General features: G+C 45.2%; 8 protein-coding genes across 8 annotated transcripts; 4 read left to right on the top strand and 4 right to left on the bottom strand.

The window, feature by feature from the left end:
* The first annotated feature begins 667 nt into the window (after positions 1–667).
* Positions 668–3,008, top strand: F4813DRAFT_354073 (uncharacterized protein). The gene is made up of 3 exons (XM_049242709.1): positions 668–1,200; positions 1,257–2,924; positions 2,980–3,008. The coding sequence occupies exons 1-2, from the start codon at positions 1,138–1,140 to the stop codon at positions 2,274–2,276; spliced, it is 1,083 nt and encodes a 360-aa protein (XP_049101135.1). The 5' UTR covers positions 668–1,137; the 3' UTR covers positions 2,277–2,924; positions 2,980–3,008.
* A 420-nt stretch (positions 3,009–3,428) lies between these two features.
* Positions 3,429–5,465, top strand: F4813DRAFT_23940 (putative benzoate 4-monooxygenase cytochrome P450). The gene is made up of 2 exons (XM_049240000.1): positions 3,429–3,495; positions 3,550–5,465. Exon 2 carries the CDS (start codon positions 3,672–3,674, stop codon positions 5,205–5,207), a length of 1,536 nt encoding a protein of 511 aa, XP_049101134.1. The 5' UTR covers positions 3,429–3,495; positions 3,550–3,671; the 3' UTR covers positions 5,208–5,465.
* Positions 5,466–5,981: 516 nt separating this feature from the next.
* F4813DRAFT_354071 (Mss4-like protein) lies at positions 5,982–6,666 on the bottom strand. Its single transcript, XM_049242708.1, has 3 exons — positions 6,490–6,666; positions 6,314–6,439; positions 5,982–6,255 (listed from the first exon to the last, which is right to left on the bottom strand). Exons 1-3 carry the CDS (start codon positions 6,553–6,555, stop codon positions 6,028–6,030), a joined length of 420 nt encoding a protein of 139 aa, XP_049101133.1. The 5' UTR covers positions 6,556–6,666; the 3' UTR covers positions 5,982–6,027.
* A 241-nt stretch (positions 6,667–6,907) lies between these two features.
* F4813DRAFT_379902 (uncharacterized protein) lies at positions 6,908–8,335 on the bottom strand (the record flags this gene model as incomplete). The annotated part of the gene is made up of 1 exon (XM_049245510.1): positions 6,908–8,335. The coding sequence occupies one exon, from the start codon at positions 8,333–8,335 to the stop codon at positions 6,908–6,910; it is 1,428 nt and encodes a 475-aa protein (XP_049101132.1).
* A 1,568-nt stretch (positions 8,336–9,903) lies between these two features.
* On the top strand, positions 9,904–12,236 carry F4813DRAFT_395108 (uncharacterized protein; the record flags this gene model as incomplete). Its single annotated transcript, XM_049247659.1, has 5 exons — positions 9,904–9,941; positions 10,002–10,015; positions 10,074–10,446; positions 10,499–11,694; positions 11,765–12,236. The coding sequence occupies 5 exons, from the start codon at positions 9,904–9,906 to the stop codon at positions 11,923–11,925; spliced, it is 1,782 nt and encodes a 593-aa protein (XP_049101131.1). The 3' UTR covers positions 11,926–12,236.
* Positions 12,237–12,248: 12 nt separating this feature from the next.
* Positions 12,249–13,953, bottom strand: F4813DRAFT_354067 (uncharacterized protein). Its single transcript, XM_049242707.1, has 3 exons — positions 13,299–13,953; positions 13,004–13,231; positions 12,249–12,944 (listed from the first exon to the last, which is right to left on the bottom strand). The coding sequence occupies exons 1-3, from the start codon at positions 13,546–13,548 to the stop codon at positions 12,529–12,531; spliced, it is 894 nt and encodes a 297-aa protein (XP_049101130.1). The 5' UTR covers positions 13,549–13,953; the 3' UTR covers positions 12,249–12,528.
* Positions 13,954–14,211: 258 nt separating this feature from the next.
* Positions 14,212–16,213, top strand: F4813DRAFT_354064 (glycosyltransferase family 31 protein). The gene is made up of 2 exons (XM_049242706.1): positions 14,212–15,441; positions 15,502–16,213. The coding sequence occupies exons 1-2, from the start codon at positions 14,434–14,436 to the stop codon at positions 15,835–15,837; spliced, it is 1,344 nt and encodes a 447-aa protein (XP_049101129.1). The 5' UTR covers positions 14,212–14,433; the 3' UTR covers positions 15,838–16,213.
* F4813DRAFT_354060 (glycoside hydrolase family 2 protein) lies at positions 16,214–19,839 on the bottom strand. Its single transcript, XM_049242705.1, has 4 exons — positions 19,328–19,839; positions 18,307–19,256; positions 17,826–18,248; positions 16,214–17,771 (listed from the first exon to the last, which is right to left on the bottom strand). Exons 1-4 carry the CDS (start codon positions 19,453–19,455, stop codon positions 16,630–16,632), a joined length of 2,643 nt encoding a protein of 880 aa, XP_049101128.1. The 5' UTR covers positions 19,456–19,839; the 3' UTR covers positions 16,214–16,629.
* Positions 19,840–19,905: the final 66 nt, after the last annotated feature.

The raw sequence follows: 19,905 nt of genomic DNA, 5'->3' as shown, positions 1-19,905 counted from the left end.
TGATACTTTGCCAATTCATCTGAAAAAGAAAAGACTCGATAAGAAATAATCTGGGTTGATTTGAGCTATTAATGGCAATTTCAACTTCATTCATACTACCTAAAGGTACGTAAATAGCTTAGTGCCACTTTAATAGCGCATCGATAGCGTAATTAAAGGATGATGACCGACTAGATATAAGAAAAATTGATAGAGTTGAAAATAGAAGTATGATTAAAGTACCTGTGGATGGAAGTTGGTTGAATGTCCATCTTCCTCAGCCCCGCCTACTCAATATTTATTGATAAGATAAGAACTTCAATACGCTATGTAAGTGGCGGGGGCTTGGCGGACCCTGTTTTCTTTGTTTGTTGGCTGGTATTAACGTAGTATTAATGTACTATGATGAAAGATGCTCCGCAATTGACTTCAACATAGCTTCAAGATTAATATGAAATATGGATGTGGACATTCCTCATTCGCGAAGCTCACAGCTAGCGTCTGTAGTTTCTCAGAATTAGAAGATATGCTATAATTTATTGGTAAAATGTTGAATATTATTTGCTTGGCTGCGCCGAGAAGTAGGCGGGTTACCCCACCTTGACTTCCCGGACAGCTCCTGAGGATTGGAGGGTTGGAGGGGTAGATGGAAGCGTTGAAGCTTGCCGGCTTATTACGTAGATGCATCCTGAGAAAGAGCTGTACATACCTATACCTTAGGTACCTACCTAGATGGCGTCCATTGCTCCGCGAAGTACCCGGGACGGCAAATGCGCCACTAGTAGAAAGCCAAAGGAGCCAAAGAAGCCACCTAAAAAGATGGAAGCTTTGGCCAGAATGTTTCAGGGCATGATACGATTTTACTTCGAAATAACTCGGGTAGTTGCTCTCCATAATAAATCTCGACCGTCTGCGTCACCGTGGATCAAGTCTGGCCGAAAAAAGACCCCTCCATAGCCCTTATAGCCCCCCCCCCCTCTTCTTCTTTCTTCAACATTTTGTCGTCACTGTTTTAATTCCCTCAGACATCTTACCAAATTCACATCAGATACTAATACCTTCATCGACACTTTTATCTCTCGCCGTAGCATACCTCACTACCTATACCTTATTACCTTCCTTCTAACTCATCATTTATCACGTCGCCTTAGATTCACGATGGGTTTGATTGACAAACTAAATCTTAAGCCTGGTGTCATCTACGGCCAGGATGTCTACAAGGTAACTAAACTAATTTGGTACACCTACCTCATATGGCTAACAGATGCTTCCATTAGTTGTTCCAGTACGCCAAAGAGAACGAGTTCGCTCTCCCCGCCGTCAATGTGACCTCGTCCTCTACTGTCGTTGCTGTCCTTGAGGCCGCTAAGGAGTCGAAATCACCTGTTGTTATTCAGGTTTCCAATGGAGGTGCAGCTTTCTTTGCTGGCAAGTCCATCCCGAACACAAACCAAGAAGCCTCCGTTGCTGGTGCCATTGCCGCCGCCCACTTTGTCCGCGCAATTGCCCCTGTTTACGGTGTCCCCGTTGTCCTACACAGTGACCACTGTGCCAAGAAGCTACTGCCTTGGCTGGATGGCATGATTGATGCCGATGAGGCATGGTTTAAGGAGCACGGCACACCTCTATTCAGCAGCCACATGATCGATCTATCGGAAGAAGACGTCAAGTACAACATTGAGACAACAGCCAAATACTTAAAGCGATCTCAACCCTTGAACCTATGGTTGGAAATGGAAGTCGGCTTAACGGGTGGCGAGGAGGACGGTGTCAACAACGAAGATGTCGACAACAACTCTCTCTACACGCAGCCCGAGGATATCCTTGCCATCTATGAGGCACTTAGTCCCATCTCTAACTTATTCAGCATTGCTGCTGGCTTCGGCAATGTCCACGGTGTCTACCAGCCGGGCAACGTAAAGCTCCACCCCGAACTCCTCGGCAAGCACCAGGCCCATGTTGCCCAAAAGCTCGGCGACGGCCAGGCTAAGCCAGTCTTCTTCGTCTTCCACGGCGGCTCTGGCTCAAGCAAGGCAGAGTTCCTCGAGGCTATCTCCCACGGTGTTGTCAAGGTCAACCTCGACACCGATCTCCAGTGGGCCTACCTCGTCGGTCACCGAGACTACATCCTAAACAACATCGACTACCTAAGAACTCAGGTCGGCAACCCCGAGGGTCCCCACAAGCCGAACAAGAAGAAGTACGACCCCCGTGTGTGGGTAAGGGAAGGTGAGAAGACGATGAAGGCCCGTGTCATCGAGGCACTTGAGGATTTCCGCACAGCCGGCAAGCTATAAATAAATTAATTAAATAGGGGCGTTGTTAGACGAGATTACCACGAAGAGGGTTCTAAAATAGTCAAAATTCGATATAGCCTGTCCTGAACTTTTCCACCTCGATTTTAAGGATTGATTTGATCACTACAACCTATTTGCACAGTGAATTTGATAACGTTGGTTATTTCATAGACTGTATTTGTCTCCCGCGTGTGCTTGCCGTCGATAACGTGGGATACCTAATATTTCAGACGTGAATAACCGAGGCCCGGAATCGTCCACAGACGATAGCCAAGGATCGGGATCGGGTGAGAGATCCCGTCAAGCAAACACATCAGAATGGGAATATTAGGCGATTGTATCCGCTCGTAACAGACTAACCTAGGACATTAATTATAGGCTATACTCTACATTTGTGTCATGTGGCCGAATATCCAACACGACTCATTCAGGAGTATAGGATCTGCTTTGGAAGAGTGTTGGTACCGCATCACATTATCATATACACGATTCAATGCATAAATCCTTTAGCTACATGCATTACAATACCTAGTGCCCGTGTCAGCCATCCTAATGTTTAAGTACTGTCGAATGCGGGGTTTCCCCGTACTCCAAAATAGTGCATTCGCATTCACCGTCGCAGTATACGGACCGTATCTTCAAAAATCGCTAGCATTGTTACTAAGGTGTTTTCGTAGGAATGATGAAAAGAGACGTAGCACACCTATGTAGCACATAATCGGGGAATACAAGTACATTGTGAGTCGCTACCTATCAACTATTTTATTTGCTTATTGAATACTACCTACCTACATATGTTGGTTCCAATTGTTGACGCGGCTGCGAGCCGGGGTCAGGAAGCCAAGGGTGTTCTAGAGGTGAAGAATCCTTTTCACAGGTACCGATGTACCCTACCCATACCTAATGCGCTCCTTCCCAAGATTTCTATTTTGAAGCTCATGTCATTAGCGAATAGAGTTTAAATACGAATAGGTATGTTGGTTGGTTGGTTGGTTGGTTGGTTGGTTTCGGCGATTAGAGGTTGCATGCGCCTTAGCCGTGTCCGTCTGCCGTACAGTGTTTGATTTCTGGAAGGTCTTATGATCAACTAGTTCAACCTACAACTCAGCGCTCTGACCGTACATAATCCGGACTACACCCGTCTCTATCACTACTTTCGTAGAACCCGAGTCTGACAACCGATGATGCTTACAGGTATTATTCGAGGAGTGTCAGAAAGGTCAGATCTCCGCATTACACTTTTAGAATATACTACAAAGCCAATACTAAATAGCCGTTAAGAGTCCTATAAGAGGCGTGAAGAAGAACCAATGTAATTGAAAAGAGATGAGTTTGACTCTCGCGTTTTCAACACATTTTCGACACCGAGTTGCCTTTGCGCTATAAACCGCCAAGATGTCAATCATCGACCAGATCCCATTGCCTTGGGCATTGACCCTTGGATGCTTTGCTATTGTAGTCTATTACATCCGCTCATACTTAGCGACGAACAGTCACCTTCGAGATATTCCTGCGCCTTTCCCAGCTCAATTCACCAATCTATGGCTCCTCTACGCCTGTAGGCGGGGAAGGCGTTATCTCGTCGTGGATAAGGTCCATAAGAAATTAGGTCCCGTCGTTCGTATCCAGCCAAACCACGTGAGCATTGCCGATGACGAGGCTATCCAGGTCATCTACGGCCACGGAAACGGGTTCCTCAAGTCCGAATTCTACGACGCCTTTGTGTCGATCCGGCGCGGTCTATTCAATACTCGAGACCGCGCCGAGCATACTCGCAAGAGGAAGCTAGTCTCAAGCACATTCGCTCCGAAGGCCATATCTCAGTTTGAGCCGTACATTTATGAGAATCTCGAGATGTTTGTGAAGAGATGGGACGAGCTGATCGAAAGCTCACCAAAGGGGGATAAAACAGCCTATGTGGATTGCCTAAAATGGTTCAACTACGTTGCCTTCGACACCATTGGGGATCTAGCATTTGGCGCCCCCTTCGGTATGCTGAAAGCAGGAGCAGATATTGCCGAAGTTCGCACAGCTGTCGACTCGCCGCCCATCTATGCGCCGGCGGTTGAAATACTCAACCGCCGCGGTGAAGTGTCTGCTACTCTCGGCTGCTTCCCACAGCTAAAGCCATACGCCAAATGGCTCCCCGATTCGTTCTTTAGCAAAGGTCTCGCAGCTGTGGAGAACTTGGCCGGTATCGCTATTGCGCGCGTAAAAGATCGTCTGGAGAACCCACCGGATATCAACCGCAGAGATCTTCTTGCCTTGCTGCAAGAAGGGCGTGACGAGAAAGGCGAACCATTGGGCTTTGAGGAACTAACAGCAGAAGCACTAACGCAGCTGATTGCAGGGTCAGACACGACCTCCAATTCGTCCTGTGCTCTTCTTTATCATGTTGCACGGACTCCAGGTGTCTTAGAAAAGCTGCAGGCAGAACTCGATGCAGCAATCCCAAGTGACAACGTTACCGTGCCTTCGTACGACACGATCAGAAATTTACCATACCTCCAGATGGTCATCAACGAAACGTTGCGTATTCACTGCACATCTGGGATCGGTCTACCACGAGAGATCCCATCCGATTCTGAGGGAGTGCACATCCGCGGGTACTACTTCCCTCCTGGTACAGTGCTTAGCGTGCCAACATATACCATGCACCACTCGCGGGAGATATGGGGCGAGGATGCAGATGAGTTTCGCCCCGAGAGGTGGGAAGACACAACGACGCGCCAGAAGAACGCATTTATACCATTTAGCACAGGTCCTAGAGCCTGTGTTGGCCGAAACGTAGCCGAGATGGAGATGAAGATGATCGTGGCGACTTGGGCGCGGCGATATAAAGTGTTTCTGTGTCAGGACGAGATGGAGACTCGCGAGGGGTTCTTAAGGAAGCCACTAGCATTGGATATTGGACTAAAGCGAAGAGTTTAGGATAAGATAACATTGATCTAATTGGTAGTTTTATCAAACAAAGCAACGAAATTTCATACAAGGTTATAACTGAAATACTTCATATTGATTATCATTTTCCTATCATTTCAATATACCACTAAAAAATAAGCTGCGAGAAAGAAAAAAAAAAGGGCCACTCTACCCACCTTGTGTGTCCATACACCCCAAGAACAGCCTGACGATTAAAATCCTACATCATCACGTCTATACTATTTTAACAAATAGAGTAAAATAAGAAGCTATAAGAGTTCCAAATGAGATTAACTCTCCCAGGTGCAAGAGAAATATCAATACCTAGGTATGTTTATGCCAAGTGTGCTGTGGTTCAAGGTAAGGCTTGAGAAGCGTACCCCTATTGTTACTAGCAATCTGCTTATGATCCCTTTCAGACTGGTAATCGTGACATCGATATTGTATATTGTATAGGTACTTATGAAACATGCTTTATGATTCCTATAGTTACTTTATATCGTCTACTCCTTTCTATAGGCTATTGAGCCGATTTCGTAATGTAAGAGTACCTCGGAGGTAGGTATGTACCTACTTACAACGCATGATTACGTTTTCCCGAATAAAACAAGAACCATTATGACCTTTGCTCATAGTTCGGATTTTCCCTTCTTTATGTACATTTAAGATACCTCTATATTCCTTAGAGAAATTCAAGCTGGGAATTATGCTGAAGGATAAAAGCACCTCGAGCCTTCGGAGAAGGAATAGTAGACATAAATATATTACAGAAAACGCAATATGAGATAAATCTATTGATAGTACAACTAAGAGGCATAATTTATAACTCTCATTGAGAGATAACCTCGTATTTGTGGTTCAATTGGACAGCACCCTCAACCTGCTTTATCCACGGTGGTCGTCTCTCAACATAAGCCTCAAGAGCAGGGGGTTTATCCAGAATGCTTTGGTCATCCAACACACCGGCACGAATACCTATATTATCTTTGTTTATCTCTGCCCCGCCGCTTCGAAACAGAGCTGTGCCACATGTTGCGCAAAAATGAGTTATAATTTCCTATATCGAGTGGCAGGATTAAGTTATGAACTCCGGATATATCTTGTTTTATACTCACATTTCCGTGATCTGACACCTTCGTATACGTCTTTGGCTCGCCCTTAGTTACCGAGAAGCTCGTTTTCAACACCTGGAAAACCTGGCCGTTTGCCATTTTACGGCAGTCATGACAATAGCATATTGCCTTTGACTATCAGTATATATCGAATAGGTAATACCTTCAAGGCAGCTCACCTGATATACTGGATCACCTTCATAGGCGATCTTAATTTCTCCGCATAGACAGCTACCTGTTGGCATAGTGATAGAAGAGTAATTAGTATAGGTAAGAAGATAGATGAGGCCTGAGTAATAGGGAGTGTTAAGTCAGGTTTGGAAAGTGTAAATATCTAAGGTATTCCGTGCAAGCTTCTTATACACCCAGAGTGGATAATCACACTATCACCGTTAGATCAGCGTATACTAAATTCTGACAAAGCATTCGAAAGTAGGGACTCAACGAGGGATTTTATGGATCCGGCGGTGTGCAAGGAGCTGCATATCAACCCCCGAATCTTGCATCCGTGCCTTTAAGCTTATGAATTCAGGTATTCTACATAACGGTTGAGGTGGGTTAGATCACCAACATAATACCCGGTCCCAACCGTGCAGCTCAGGTTTCTTGTTGGAGCCATGACCGGAGTGTTCTAAGACATTCTACTAATTCTTCCGTATTATTCGCGAGAGCGAACGTGTATAAATCGGGGCGAACGATAACAAATTTTGTACCTAGGCCTAGCCGACGTAGATAGTTAGACGGGCTGTATCCCGGTTTGACAGAGATGCCTAAGTTGACGAGTCGGCGAGTAGGTGTAGGAAAATATACCTCAACACCATCAGTATCAAATGAGGTATCGGGAGAGAAAACCCGAAGAGATATTTCCGACAAGACTGATGGGTTTGGGTCAACTGCTCTGAGAACTTCTCGAGCCTCCATCACTGCATCTTCATACTGGCCTCTTGCTATTATCAGTAACGTCATCACGGTTTTAGTATTCCTTATCAACTCATCCGATAACATGGGAGACTGGTGACTTGATTCCACATAAATCTGGGCTAGGCGTTTCCCTCCATGAAATTTCTTCAGAATGAAGCCATCGTCAACGTACTGATATCCTTTGGTCTCAGACGCAGCTATAGGATCTGGCATGCTAAAGAAAGTAGAAATGCTTCTCAAGAGCCAGACTACCGTGCGTATCAGCCAGAAGTAAACATCATCACCTTTGTTGCATAACCTGCCATTTAGGCTCGTGATTTTCGTGGCGTCGTCAACACCATAGCGGCGTTCCCGTGCCCAACCCCCCAGAAGGTTATCGCGAAGCGATCTGTCGCTCTTAGGTAGGAGCTGGAGTAGCGAGATGCGCCAAGCAAGCTGATGGGCATCGCGAAACCCGCTTGCGATACCCTGACCCCCAAATGGCGGGAACACGTGGGCGGCGTCGCCAATCAAAATAATGCGGTCGTGATACCATTTATTGACAACCTTGTGCGTAAATAGATATGGGCGGCACCGGATAATGCTGATACAATCGCGCGGGTACGTGACATCGCCACAGGGGAACAGCATGTTTGAGCTATCCTTCGTACGTGTGATCATGGGCTTGATGTTCGCCCATAAGAGCTTCTCAGCATCCATGGAATCGTTCCAGTCATTCTGCTCGAGCTCGTGGCGCCACAACCGCTCCGTGTGAGGGCCAAACCTCCCCGCGGCAGTCGCTCTTCCTGGTGGGCTACAGAAATGCCAACCTTTCGGCCAGAAAAGGTCGTATACTGCTTCAGGGCTGAATCCAAGTTCCCAGAGGGGGAAGTCAGGATGTGTCTCTGGAGTTGGTAGCTTGAGTTTTAGGTTCGCCGCAATCCACGTTCCATCATAACGGTACGAACCCTCAACTTGCTTGATTCCGGCTGACTCCTCGAGGAATATTTTTCTCACAACGCCTTTCTTTCCGTCGGCTCCAACGACGAAGGAGCCTAAAATCTTACGACGAACTCCTTTCTCGTCTTCGTATTCAATAACAGGACGGTCGCCCTCCTGTCTCATATCTAACACCTCACACTGACATCGTAGATTACAAAACGGCGACTCGGCAACCTTTCGTCGCATTGCACCCTCTTTTATTATATTAGATCGTTCACCTCCACGTGAAAAGCAGTTTAGTAATCTTACCTAGTTTTGGTTGAGTATGAAGCACAGCGTTGGGAAGTACTTGCCAGAACCCGTCACTCCCGATATCCATCACATAGAAGGGGTCATTTGCAAATGAAGTCCGATGAAAGTTGATGATGGATAGCTCTTGAGGATATTATCAGATATGTAGTTTCAATGGGCTTGTGGCATGAGAACGTACCGTGTCCAATATCCTCCAGGATGTCGCCGAGGCCAAGATTCCACAAGATGCGAACAGCATCATTAGTGAGATAAACACCCCTTGGGTCTTGTGTAATCTCGGATTCCTTCTCTAAAATAACAGACTATGAGGATTGTCAGCAATGATTATTCTGTTATCCGATAGAAAATACTGAGACTTACATGAACATTGAATTTAGCTAATGAGAGTGCTAAAGCTAGACCAGATGGGCCAGCACCCACGATGACAACTTCTGTTTCTTCCATACTTGAGTGAAGGCATTATAGAAAATGAAAATGAAATCAAAGTAGGGATTGCACACCATTTATAACCGAAGTATATTTCGTTGTCGAGTTGGTGGATCCTGGGTGACACGTCGTATAGGCGCCAAATACAAATAGAATATGCGAGATTCGCTATTCCAGGGATCCCTCACTAAACATTCTCGTTAGGGCATCCTACTTTATGGCCTCGTCGTCACTCTTAAGTTGGTACGGCAGTAATTCAGTTCCTCCGACCCAAAGTTGGAGATCCTCCGCGGAGGAACTTCAGACTACACCGCTCAGATCGGTATATCCTTCCAATCAACAACTTAGCAATCAATCAATATCTTCATAAAGCTGAAGCGATTTAATGAATTGGATGCAAGTTTGAAATTTCAAGATATTTACTACAATTCACTTTTGTTTAATAAGTCCTGTAATGAATGGGAGGGCGGCTCAACAGAATGAGACTTCTCTTTCTAAGCTATCTCCCACGAAAAGCTACCATATTAACCTAGATACTTCAAGGAAAGGATTTTAAATGGAATATATTATACGCATATAACTACCCGGCCTATACATTTTCAGTTGAAGTACATTAGACTATGATATATCAACAAGTGTGATGAATACCTGATAGGTATAGACTAAACTATCGAAGCGTTTGAGGAGTTTCTGGTTATATATAGCATAGTGTTATTTATTACAAATCTTCACGTTATATTTGCTTGAATAAGTTAATGTTATTAAATGTTAGATTGGTAGAATGAAGAACCAACATTGAAAAGGGGGTGAATAGGGGGGAATTTCGTGGGACGTAATTAGCCACATTATCTCAGCCACAGAAAATGAGAAGCGGAATTGCGACAGTACAGAGGAGCTCGATATCCTCAACAGAAACATCAACTTATTCATAAGTTTAGGATAGCAGATGGTTCCCCGTAAACCCATGTATTTATCTTGACGACGGTTGATATCGATAAAAACATACGTTTAATATGCCCGTCAATAGTCGTGTCTGCGACCGATGCATCAAGTTTGTTGTTACTGTAATTGATTGTCACGATAAGAACAAGGGGTGCTAACATGATCTTAGGAAAAAAGTCAAGTGTGAAGCGGACAATTCATATCATAATTCCTGCTTATACGCTGACGCTATAAGTTCTAGGTGACCTACGACGTCCTCATTGCTCTCGTTGCTTAGAATCTAGCTATTCGTGTACGTATTCGACACGGAAGCGAAAGCCGGGTCCTCCACGAGGGTTTCGGCCGAGGACTCGCAATAGTTCAGCATCGAATCCGCCGGTCATCAGCCCACCAAATCATCAGGCAAATAGCGACGAATCAACATCTGTGACGTATTTCCAGCAGAGTGATCAACTTGAAACCCCCGTATTCAACAATGATGTTTCAGTACATTTCGCACCATGCATTGATCGTGTCGGTCCGAGCTTCTTACCGTATGTGGCTATGGCTGTACCTGCGTTAGGGTTGCCTAGCTTCCCAGGCTATTACTTGGACTCTTCGCAGGAAAAAGACATGTTGGTTTCAGCCCCTATACAGCTCACCAAGACCTTTTTTAACCCTAAGAAGTTTACTGCGGTTTTTCGACGACATACATCCCGCTATCCCACTGTTTCAGAAAAGCAGATTTCTTAAGTCGTACGATGAAGGTACAGCTTGTTATGATCTAGTCGTAATAATTAATGCAATCACGACCAAACTCCTAGGACCAGTTGAGTTTTGGAGTTCTGAGGATGTAGACGCGTGTATAAACTCACTACTCGGGTCGACAGCTTATGAAAGCGATTCATTAGGCTCTCAGACTAGTCTAGATCATCTTAGGCAAGAATGCCTCCTCGCCTATTACAACTTTCATCAGTTTCCCGGGCCATCAGCCGGGATGAGAATAAGCCGATTAACGCGCAAGGCTTATACCTTGGGGCTCAATCAAATAGAGAATCCCGACTTGTGTTCAGCCTTTAATCACGGGTTAGTAACAGAAGATGAGATTGAAGATTGGAGATACATATGGTGGTGTATCTACCGTCTCGATTCATATTCAAATATTGCTTTGGGTACCCCTTTTATGGTCGACGTGGAAAGTATCAACAGCGCTCTCGTCAGGAGGTCATTATCTGATGAGGTGGTTTCACACTCGCCCAAACTATTCTTAACTGACGACATAGACCAACTCTGGAGAACTTTGCAAGATGTTGTGTTAAATTATTGTGGGCGAGAGTTGAATATTCACATTCTTACCACCGCAATGTTGCGCTATGCTGGAAGCGTCTTAACGCTTAGGGCCACGAGAAAATGTGTCGACTCTAAAACTGCTGTTCTAGGAGATGCTCTTACTTCAGTTCTCCTCGTATTGCCCCCTGGATATCTTAATCCAAAGCGCAACGTACTAGCGGCCGAATCTGATATTCACCATTGCATCCGGGTTACCAACATATTGCATCTGCACATGACGCGCCTTGTCGCCTCCTTACCCTCGAACCTATATGCCAACGAGGCTCAATGGTTAGACTGCTGGCAACGAAGCCTTGAAACTTGCCAGGATATCGTCTCGGTTGTTGATGAATGGGATAATCAGTTCTGGTCTCGTGTTGATCCCGCACTATGTCTCATTATATTCAAGGCTCTCTGGGTCACGAACCTACACCGCAGATGTATTGCCGATGCAAGGTCGTCGTTGATATCCTGCCTGGCTCATTCCGAGAGTACTCTCATACTATTCTTAGAAAGATTCTCGAAAATATGGATGCTACCCAAAGTTTTGCTTCGTAAGTATGAGGTGCTTTTGAGTTTCTAGTATTTCTTACTAATATTAAACAGGGCTATTCAAACACTTAGCAAGCAATGATCTACTAACATATGCCGATGTAGACCGGTTAATGAATCGGTTCAAAATGCCCCTTCATCCAAAAACACGACTGCGGACGTGCTCGATAGAACCTAAAGAAACGGGGATATCTGGAGGAGTTAATACAACTACCGCCTTTACGAATCTATAACCTCTCATTTGACATATAAGACCCAGTGATTCGGGGGGTTCATAGGATCGCATGAAGTCTATCTAGATAATATCAAAACCAATCAGGTAATGTTTCTTGCGGCTATTGGAAATGACATCTATGTTAGTTATGATGCGTTTTTACTAGTTTGCTTCGCATGAAATTGTAACACGCCGCAAGTCTTAATGTTCGCGGTAGGGTTTCGCTTAAATCTACGTATCAAGTTCTGGCCTTTCCTACTTTATCTGGTTAACAGGTAGGTGAGAACTTTAGTCAGTAGAACTATTTAACTTATCCTACTTAACTTCAAGCTCCCTAGTCGTACCGAGTATTACATTTAGGTATCTTATATCGATGTAGGTACCTGTTACGTTGCTCCACTGCTACTAGCATCGGCTCTTACGATTTTGACATAGAATGGGATGATTGTAATAATATAATCAAGCGACAATATAATCGTATGACTCGCAGCTTCAGAAATTTACATTACTCATAACGAACACGCAGGCTATCTAGGTAGGTACCAATGACCAAAAAATAACTCTTTAAAATCAAAGCGTGGGTATCTCATAAGTAAATCGCTCTAGCATTTAAAAAAAAAAATCATCCTTGAAGTTCAGCAGGATGCTGTCTAGGGGCATTGCCTGGGTATGCGCCGGAAGTCAATACATCTTTTTGTCCTCCGTCTAGCTCAGCACTCCTTCCTACTGCCTCCATCTCACTTGGCTCTACTGGCTTATAATAGCCATGAAATTGCGCATCGGCGGCACCGTGGTAGGGTTGTGGTGTCGGGGGGAATGTTTGCGGGGATTGAGAATAAGGCTCCATGCTGTCGGCCGCTTGCGTTCTACTGTTCCTCGATCGTCTAAAGAACAATATTCCTAAAACGAGGGCAATGATACCCACACCTCCCAATCCCACTCCTACACCAACACCGATCTTACCGCTGTCTGTCAGGCCAGAAGACTGAGTCCCGAACGTGCTCTCGGGGGTCTGAGTTGTCACCGTGGAGCTCGTCGCTAATATTTCAGTATTGATTAGTCAAATGCAAAATAATCGAGGAAAAAATATAACTAACAGGTGGAAGTCGTAACAGGTGCGGAGGCGGATGTTGATATATGGGAGATAGTCGACGACAAAGTGGTAGTTTGTAGACCATCGATCAAAAAAGCCGCGCTCAAAAATCCACCTCCTTGTTGGTCTTCAGTTGTGCCAGACGCATTGACCACGCGAAATGCGTATATCTCGGAAGAATTCGTTGAGTCGGTTGACACTTTCCATTCGTACCATGTTTGCCCTACGTTGGCTATGCATTTGTTTAGTTAATCTCATAGGGCTGAACGGGAAATTGTTGGGCTAGGTATGCGACTTACATGCGAGTTGTACAGGTGAGTTGAAGCTCCAGCCAACGATCAACCAAAGATTCGAAGTTTCGTATGTTGTATCCCAACTAACGTTCATCGTTGCTCCCAATCTGTATGTTGATTGGGATCCTCTCGGCTCTGAGAACGCGCCATCAGTGTACTGGAGCGCCGGCTCGCCTGGTCCGGGGAGATCTTGTGCAAGAACGGCGGAGCTCAAGAAACTGAGCGATATGAACGCAGAGAGCGGCCCAAACCACATGGCCGTCTTTCGGAAATACCCAACGATTACTAGATGATATAAAAACAACGCAGCAATAGTAAGAAAAGTGAGATGCCCCAGAAAAGCGTGAGAGAGTTATGGTCTCTAGTATAACCTAGTGGTCAAAGCCAGGAACTGCACCACTGGGCTTACTATTTGGCTTTTGGTATTCATACTTCCAAGGATTGTAAATTAGTATGTTTAGCTTATTTCATGCTGGCCTGTAATAAGCAGCCCTATGGAGTCCAAGGAACTCAGCCGCAAGTTCACTAAAGATATTCGAGTGAATAACGTACATAAATGTACATGTCGCGACCACAAGAATTTCGCCGGTATCATGATCCTGGGGAGGAGTGCATTGGTGCATTAGACCCTAGTCCTACTTGTATAATACATACCTAGAATTAGGTACATAATAATACACATAACAATACACCGTAACTATGTCTTTATAAGCGCTCTGCTATGATGTATTACTCCCTTGCATTAGTTCCAAGGCGAAGCACGGGCTAAGCCAACTAATCCTCAGATAGCGTTGGTGGCTAATACCGCCAAGGCCAAGTCGTTATGGTACAGGTTGCCCATGGATCCGTACCAATCCCACTTAATAGACATGGATGTTCTACGCTGGGCAGGATTGGTCTTTCGATTATTTGCTTAATGATCTACAGAGTACATACTTTTCTTTAGAGATACATACATACATCATACATACACTACGTACGCTGCTTTGTTTTAGGGAGACTTCCTCTTATTTTAGAACCGTCGAAAATTCTGAACGTGGTTTGCTGGCGTGTCCTTGGGTTGAATGGAGCTAGCTCTATTACTTCTAACTCAGTCCGTTTGGTATTATTTCTCTTTCAACTATACAACATCTTAGTTTGTATGATGTTTTCTATTTTCCCGTCATCCTTCACACGCTCGGGATATCGAGTGCTTGCGGCGATTTTGGTTTTTCTAATACTCCAGCAGTATCTTTCTTTTCGCAGGCCGGTTTCTGTAAGCCAGAAATATCCTAACCAACAAGAAGACGTTGCGTCAACATGCGACTCGCTTGAAGCACTCGATGATCTTTTCGTAATTCTCAGGACAGGGGCTTCTGAGGCCCCTAAAAAACTTCCCGTTCATTTTTCGACTACCCTACGCTGCGTTCCTCACTACGCCATCTATTCCGATTACGAGGAGGATATTGAAGGACATCATGTCTACAATGCTTTAGATGAGATCAACCCGGATATTGTATCTACGCATGCCGATTTCGAATATTACCGCCGTCTACAAGAGAAGGGCAGAGAAGCTTTTTCATCCGAAGAATTAGAGCAATGGAGCTCCGCTAAAAATACAAATGGTGGACGGGATACTCCTGGTTGGAGGTTGGATAAGTGGAAGTTCCTCCCGCTAGCGGAAAAGGCCCTTCGCGAGCGACCCGATGCGAAGTGGTATATCTTCATCGAGTCCGATACTTATATGCTCTGGCAAACCCTACTAGAATGGCTTGCCCATTTTGATCCTTCTAAGCCACACTACCTGGGCATGCAGATGCAAATTGGCGACGTCGTCTTCGCCTATGGTGGTGGGGGTTTCGCAATTTCTAACCCGGCGTTGAATATGGTTGTGGCACGTCACAGAGAAAACCTCAAGTTCTACGACGACCTGACTGGCGCTCACTGGGCTGGCGACTGTATCTTAGGCAAAGCCCTAGCCGATTCAGGTGTAAATTTGCTCTGGTCCTTCCCGAATCTAGCTGGTGACCAGCCCGCTGATATGAATTTCAACTCATCGTTTGGTGGATCGAATAAGACACCCTGGTGTTACTACGCTGCAAGCTATCACCATCTTCCACCTGCGGAATATCAAAAATTAGCCAAGTTCGAACAAACTTGGAATCGGGAAGTAAGCTTAAACTTAGTTGGTAATTAGATCGGCTCGTGCTAACATTAGAGTTCCCGGTAGAACATGTCTCGCCTACGTCACGGAGACGTATTTAAATATTATGTTTTGCCTCACCTATCGCCAAACCTTAGTGATTGGGATAATCTATCAGATGTTGACCAGGGTTCGGTTGCTTCTTTCGACGAATGTCGCAACACCTGTGAGAAGCAATCTGATTGCGTACAGTTCTCGTTTACAGACCAGTCCTGTAAAACGTCAACGGCCCTTATTCTGGGACATCAGATCTCTAAAGACACTACCCCGCGAGTGATGTCAGGGTGGGTAATGGAAAGAGTTAAGGACTACATTGAACGGATGGATACATATTGTGACCATCAAAGTTGGATATTACCCTGAAGACGATTCAGGATAACGCGTCGTTAGTATACTAACTTTCCTCGCGACATAGAGCATCGGAATCTCGTATATAACCACGTTGGTCGATTAGGCCACCTTGCGAGATTCCAGCTAACAGATTAGAGTGTGCAATCCTTATGAGGGTTCGTCACGTCGATTATCCATAGCTCTATAAGCGCCTGTCACTCGGAATGTGTAAGGCAAGCAGTTACTATATGAGCCCTTAGACTAGTGGTTCATTTAGAGGTATATTTGCTGTAAATAAGACGGCATATATGGTTTCCAGCGGTGCATAGTAGATGGATATTTATATTTATATAGCAAAGTAGTCATATATGAATCCAACCTGAAAGATCTGATAAATAGAGGTAGTAATTTTGGAATGCATATGAAAATGAGGTGCATTTGACTGCAATACTCATAACAAGACGATCTCATACCTAATAAGATGGGGATTGAAGTTCGTAAAAGCCCAAGGAACTTTACATGACATATTTCGTGGGATTTGATTTGATTCTGATAGTTCCAGCGTCCAAATTTGGTTCGTAAACCCAGACAAGACGATAACATGAGCATCTCAGTCAGGTTCCATGACTATTTTTAGTGGTATAAAGAGATCTCGGACTAACAGTCTTTTAAATTAATGACTCAGGCCGACCAGGTGGCAGTCTAATATAAACTTCTCCGTATAGGTATGGGGTCGGACCTTTAGTCTGGCACGTCGATCATCCCGCCAAAAGTAAGCGTCAAGATAGATACATGTGTAGCGTCTCCTTATTTCTACATAGCTCCTCAAGAGGTGATCTTTGACACAAGACTAGCGACCGATGCCGTCCAGCTCCCTTCCGACGTGGACACCGACATTTTCAAAGACGCCTCTGGAGCTCCAATGTAGGTGTAGCGTAAAGAGTCTAAAGCCGCCCCGGATACATGTACAATCTTCTCTTCACCCGGGACGAGATCGAACCCATTATCGCTTAGTTTTACGTCCCGGGTCTCTTCGAAAACAAATCCCTTTACTGGGCGAGCAGAGAGTATGCCGACTTTGTTGGTAGATAAGGCTTTGAATTTTATGTTTCGATCGGAGAAGTCCAAGTACTTCAGTGGCTGTGGCCACGCGGTATCGGTCGCAATCAGTTGGCCATCTTCTTTGACGATAGCGTGGATTATATAGGGATCGTATTTCGCTGGGTTGAATGGCTGCGTAGTATTAGCTAACCGAGATTCTAGCATAGGGGTAGCATGATCTTGAAAGATCTCTGTTGTGCTGTTTGGCTGCGCCGATACGGTATCAAGTTTTACAGGGGACTGAATATCCTGTCCTGTCCGAACCGAGATGAATCGTAGGGTTATTTCGATCTGGGCTGTTTCTTGTCGATTGCTTACTACCCAGAGATCGAATTTAGAGTCTCGAGAGGGCAAAGTGGGATCGGCGTGGCCTGTTGTCCATTCGTGATACGTTCGAGACACACCCACAGCCAGTGGCTTCAAGGCGTTCGCAATTGCGTAGAAAGCTGGCTTCTTGACGAGATAGTAGTCAACTACAGCCCAGCTCATTGTCGGCCAGCAGTCGTTCAATTGCCATACCAACACACCCCCACACTTACGCGCTCCGGGTTTGCCCCATTCTCGACGCCATGTCTTGTAGGCGAAGTACATGGTTTCCGCTTGAACAATTTGCGTGAGGTGGGTATATGACGGAAGGTCATATTTCACCAAGAAATTCTCTGCAACGTATGTTATCATACGGCGCTCATGGTCAATAGCTTTATTGCGAAAGTCCATCATCATGGATCCTGGGTGCTGTTGTTGTGTGTCTTTAATCATGTCACGAATTGTTTCGAGATGCGGGTAAGCCTCCATCCCGAACTCGCTGATAAATCGGCCAGAAAGTAGATGAGTCTCCTGATATCTATTCATCGCACCATGCCATACTTCATATTGTTAGTGCGGGGGAGAATGATACTGGTCGAATATCCATGACTTACTATTCCATTGATGAATGTCTCCTACTGTCTTATCGGTAGTGTGCTTTCCATCTCCCCAGGGGCTACTTGGGTGATAGATCATGAATGGGTCCTCTTCCTTAACGATCTTTGGCAGTAGGTACTCGTATGTGTACCTGGCCGGGAAACTAGACTTCAACCATGATTGAGGATCTTTATCCCCTTCATAATCGTAGTGAAGATGGTAGCGCTCCTGGACCTGGTAGTCCTCATTATTTCCGGCCCATATCACTAAAGAGGGATGAGACCTCAGCCGGCGAAGATTTTGTCGTGCTTCTTGCTCAATAGATTCCAAGTAGGAGGGATATGTTGGATAACTGGCACATGCGAATTGGAAGTCGTGCCATACAAGGACTCCGAGCTCGTCGCAAGCGTCAAAAAGGGTATCATCCTCATAAATTCCACCTATAATCGCTAGTCAGTGGCTTTATGCTAGATGAAATATTCTAATATTTTATCTTACCGCCCCAGATTCTAAGCATATGCTGGTTCCCCTCCACCATGAGCTTCATCCAGTCGCGGTATCGTTGTGCCGGGATTTGAGAGAGAAAACTGTCTGCGGGGATCCAACACGATCCACCACCGAACACGTCGATTCCGTTAATGCGGAAGTAAAAGGACTTGCCAAACTCGTCCTTTTCCTGGACCAATTCGCTTCGCCGGAAACCAATAAGTTTGGTTTTTTCGTTGCCCGCAATGGTTGCCTTCAGCTCGTAACGGACTTGCTGACCGTAACCAAATGGATACCACAACTCTGGGTTGTCGATCTGGAACTCTGTTTCAGCAAGCCTATCGGAGTCAATGGTGCATTCTTTTTCCCAAACAGTCGTCCCTCCGAAAGATACTGAAAATACGATTGACTTTTGACTTGCACCAGCAACTTTGGCAAGGATGCGACCTGAACATCTTTTCAGGTCTTCACTAACTTCGTAATGGGTCCAAACGTCATCAATTCTTGAGACGTATTGTTCTAGGTAAATTGGCCGCCAGGGCCCAGCCGTCATTAGTATCGGTCCCCAATCCCAGCCCCAATTATATTGAGCCTTTCTCACAGGAACACGACCGACTTCTGTTTGCCGTACGTAGAACGTGTGCTCATGGCTGTGCTCTTCTACCAGCTGCCGGCCCCGTAACAAAGCCGAGTCAAATTTGATTTCGAGAATATTGTCATCCTTAAGGAGGTTGGAAATCTCTACTCGATGAGACAAGAACATATTATCTGACTTCAAGATCTCACTTCCATTCAACAGTACTGTTGCAAAGGTATCAAGACCCTCGAAGACAACATCCGTGATGAGCGATCCATCAACTACAGGACGCGGGGGCCTCTGAAATTGGACCTTGTATGTCCAGTCCTTCTCAGCAATCCATTGTACAGCTAGTTCGTTGAGATCGTTGAATGGGTCTGGGATCCTACCAATGAATAAGCATTTTCTCTCATACTAAGAGTAATGATACTGTAAAGGGAAGAGGATTGTCCTTACTTGTTGTTGGCTAGTAAGTCTATATGAACCTGACTTGGAACTTTTTGCACTGGGAGCCAGTCATCTGAGGAACTGTTGCTTTGCTGAAAAGTCCACCCCTGATCTAGAATGTGCTTGGTGGGAGTCATGGTGGGTGGAAGTAGAATCAAATTGACTAGATGACACCTAGAATGTCAAACCCTTTTTTCAAATTGAAATTGATCATTTCAGACCTATAGAAGATCCTCCTTTTAAACGAGGTTGTACGGATACCCGATGAGTTCAGAGTACAAGTGTTCAGAATACAAACGAGGTCCATAAGGGTTGTTATTTATGACATCCCTGTCATGTTGCAAGACGGCATTAGGACCCTCCTCAGAGGACAATTCAAATATCCGTATTAGGATACAGAGACCGAGACATATCAAGGCTTAATTTGATAGCTCGTAACTACCAACCACGTAGAGTAATAGATATGTGCCTATAAAAGGTAACTACCTCCTATGGTATGTGGAAGGTTGATATGTAGTGGGAATGCTGTTTCTGGTATACGGAAATTCAATCATTCGTGCGGGGCGACCGGGGAGATTATCTGTTTG

The sequence above is a fragment of the Daldinia decipiens genome, assembly GCF_022478715.1.
Source record: "Daldinia decipiens strain CBS 113046 unplaced genomic scaffold F4813scaffold_10, whole genome shotgun sequence".
NCBI classification, from domain to species: domain Eukaryota; kingdom Fungi; phylum Ascomycota; class Sordariomycetes; order Xylariales; family Hypoxylaceae; genus Daldinia; species Daldinia decipiens.
Note: the sequence above shows the minus strand (reverse complement) of the source record. Positions and strands in the feature narration are given on the sequence as shown.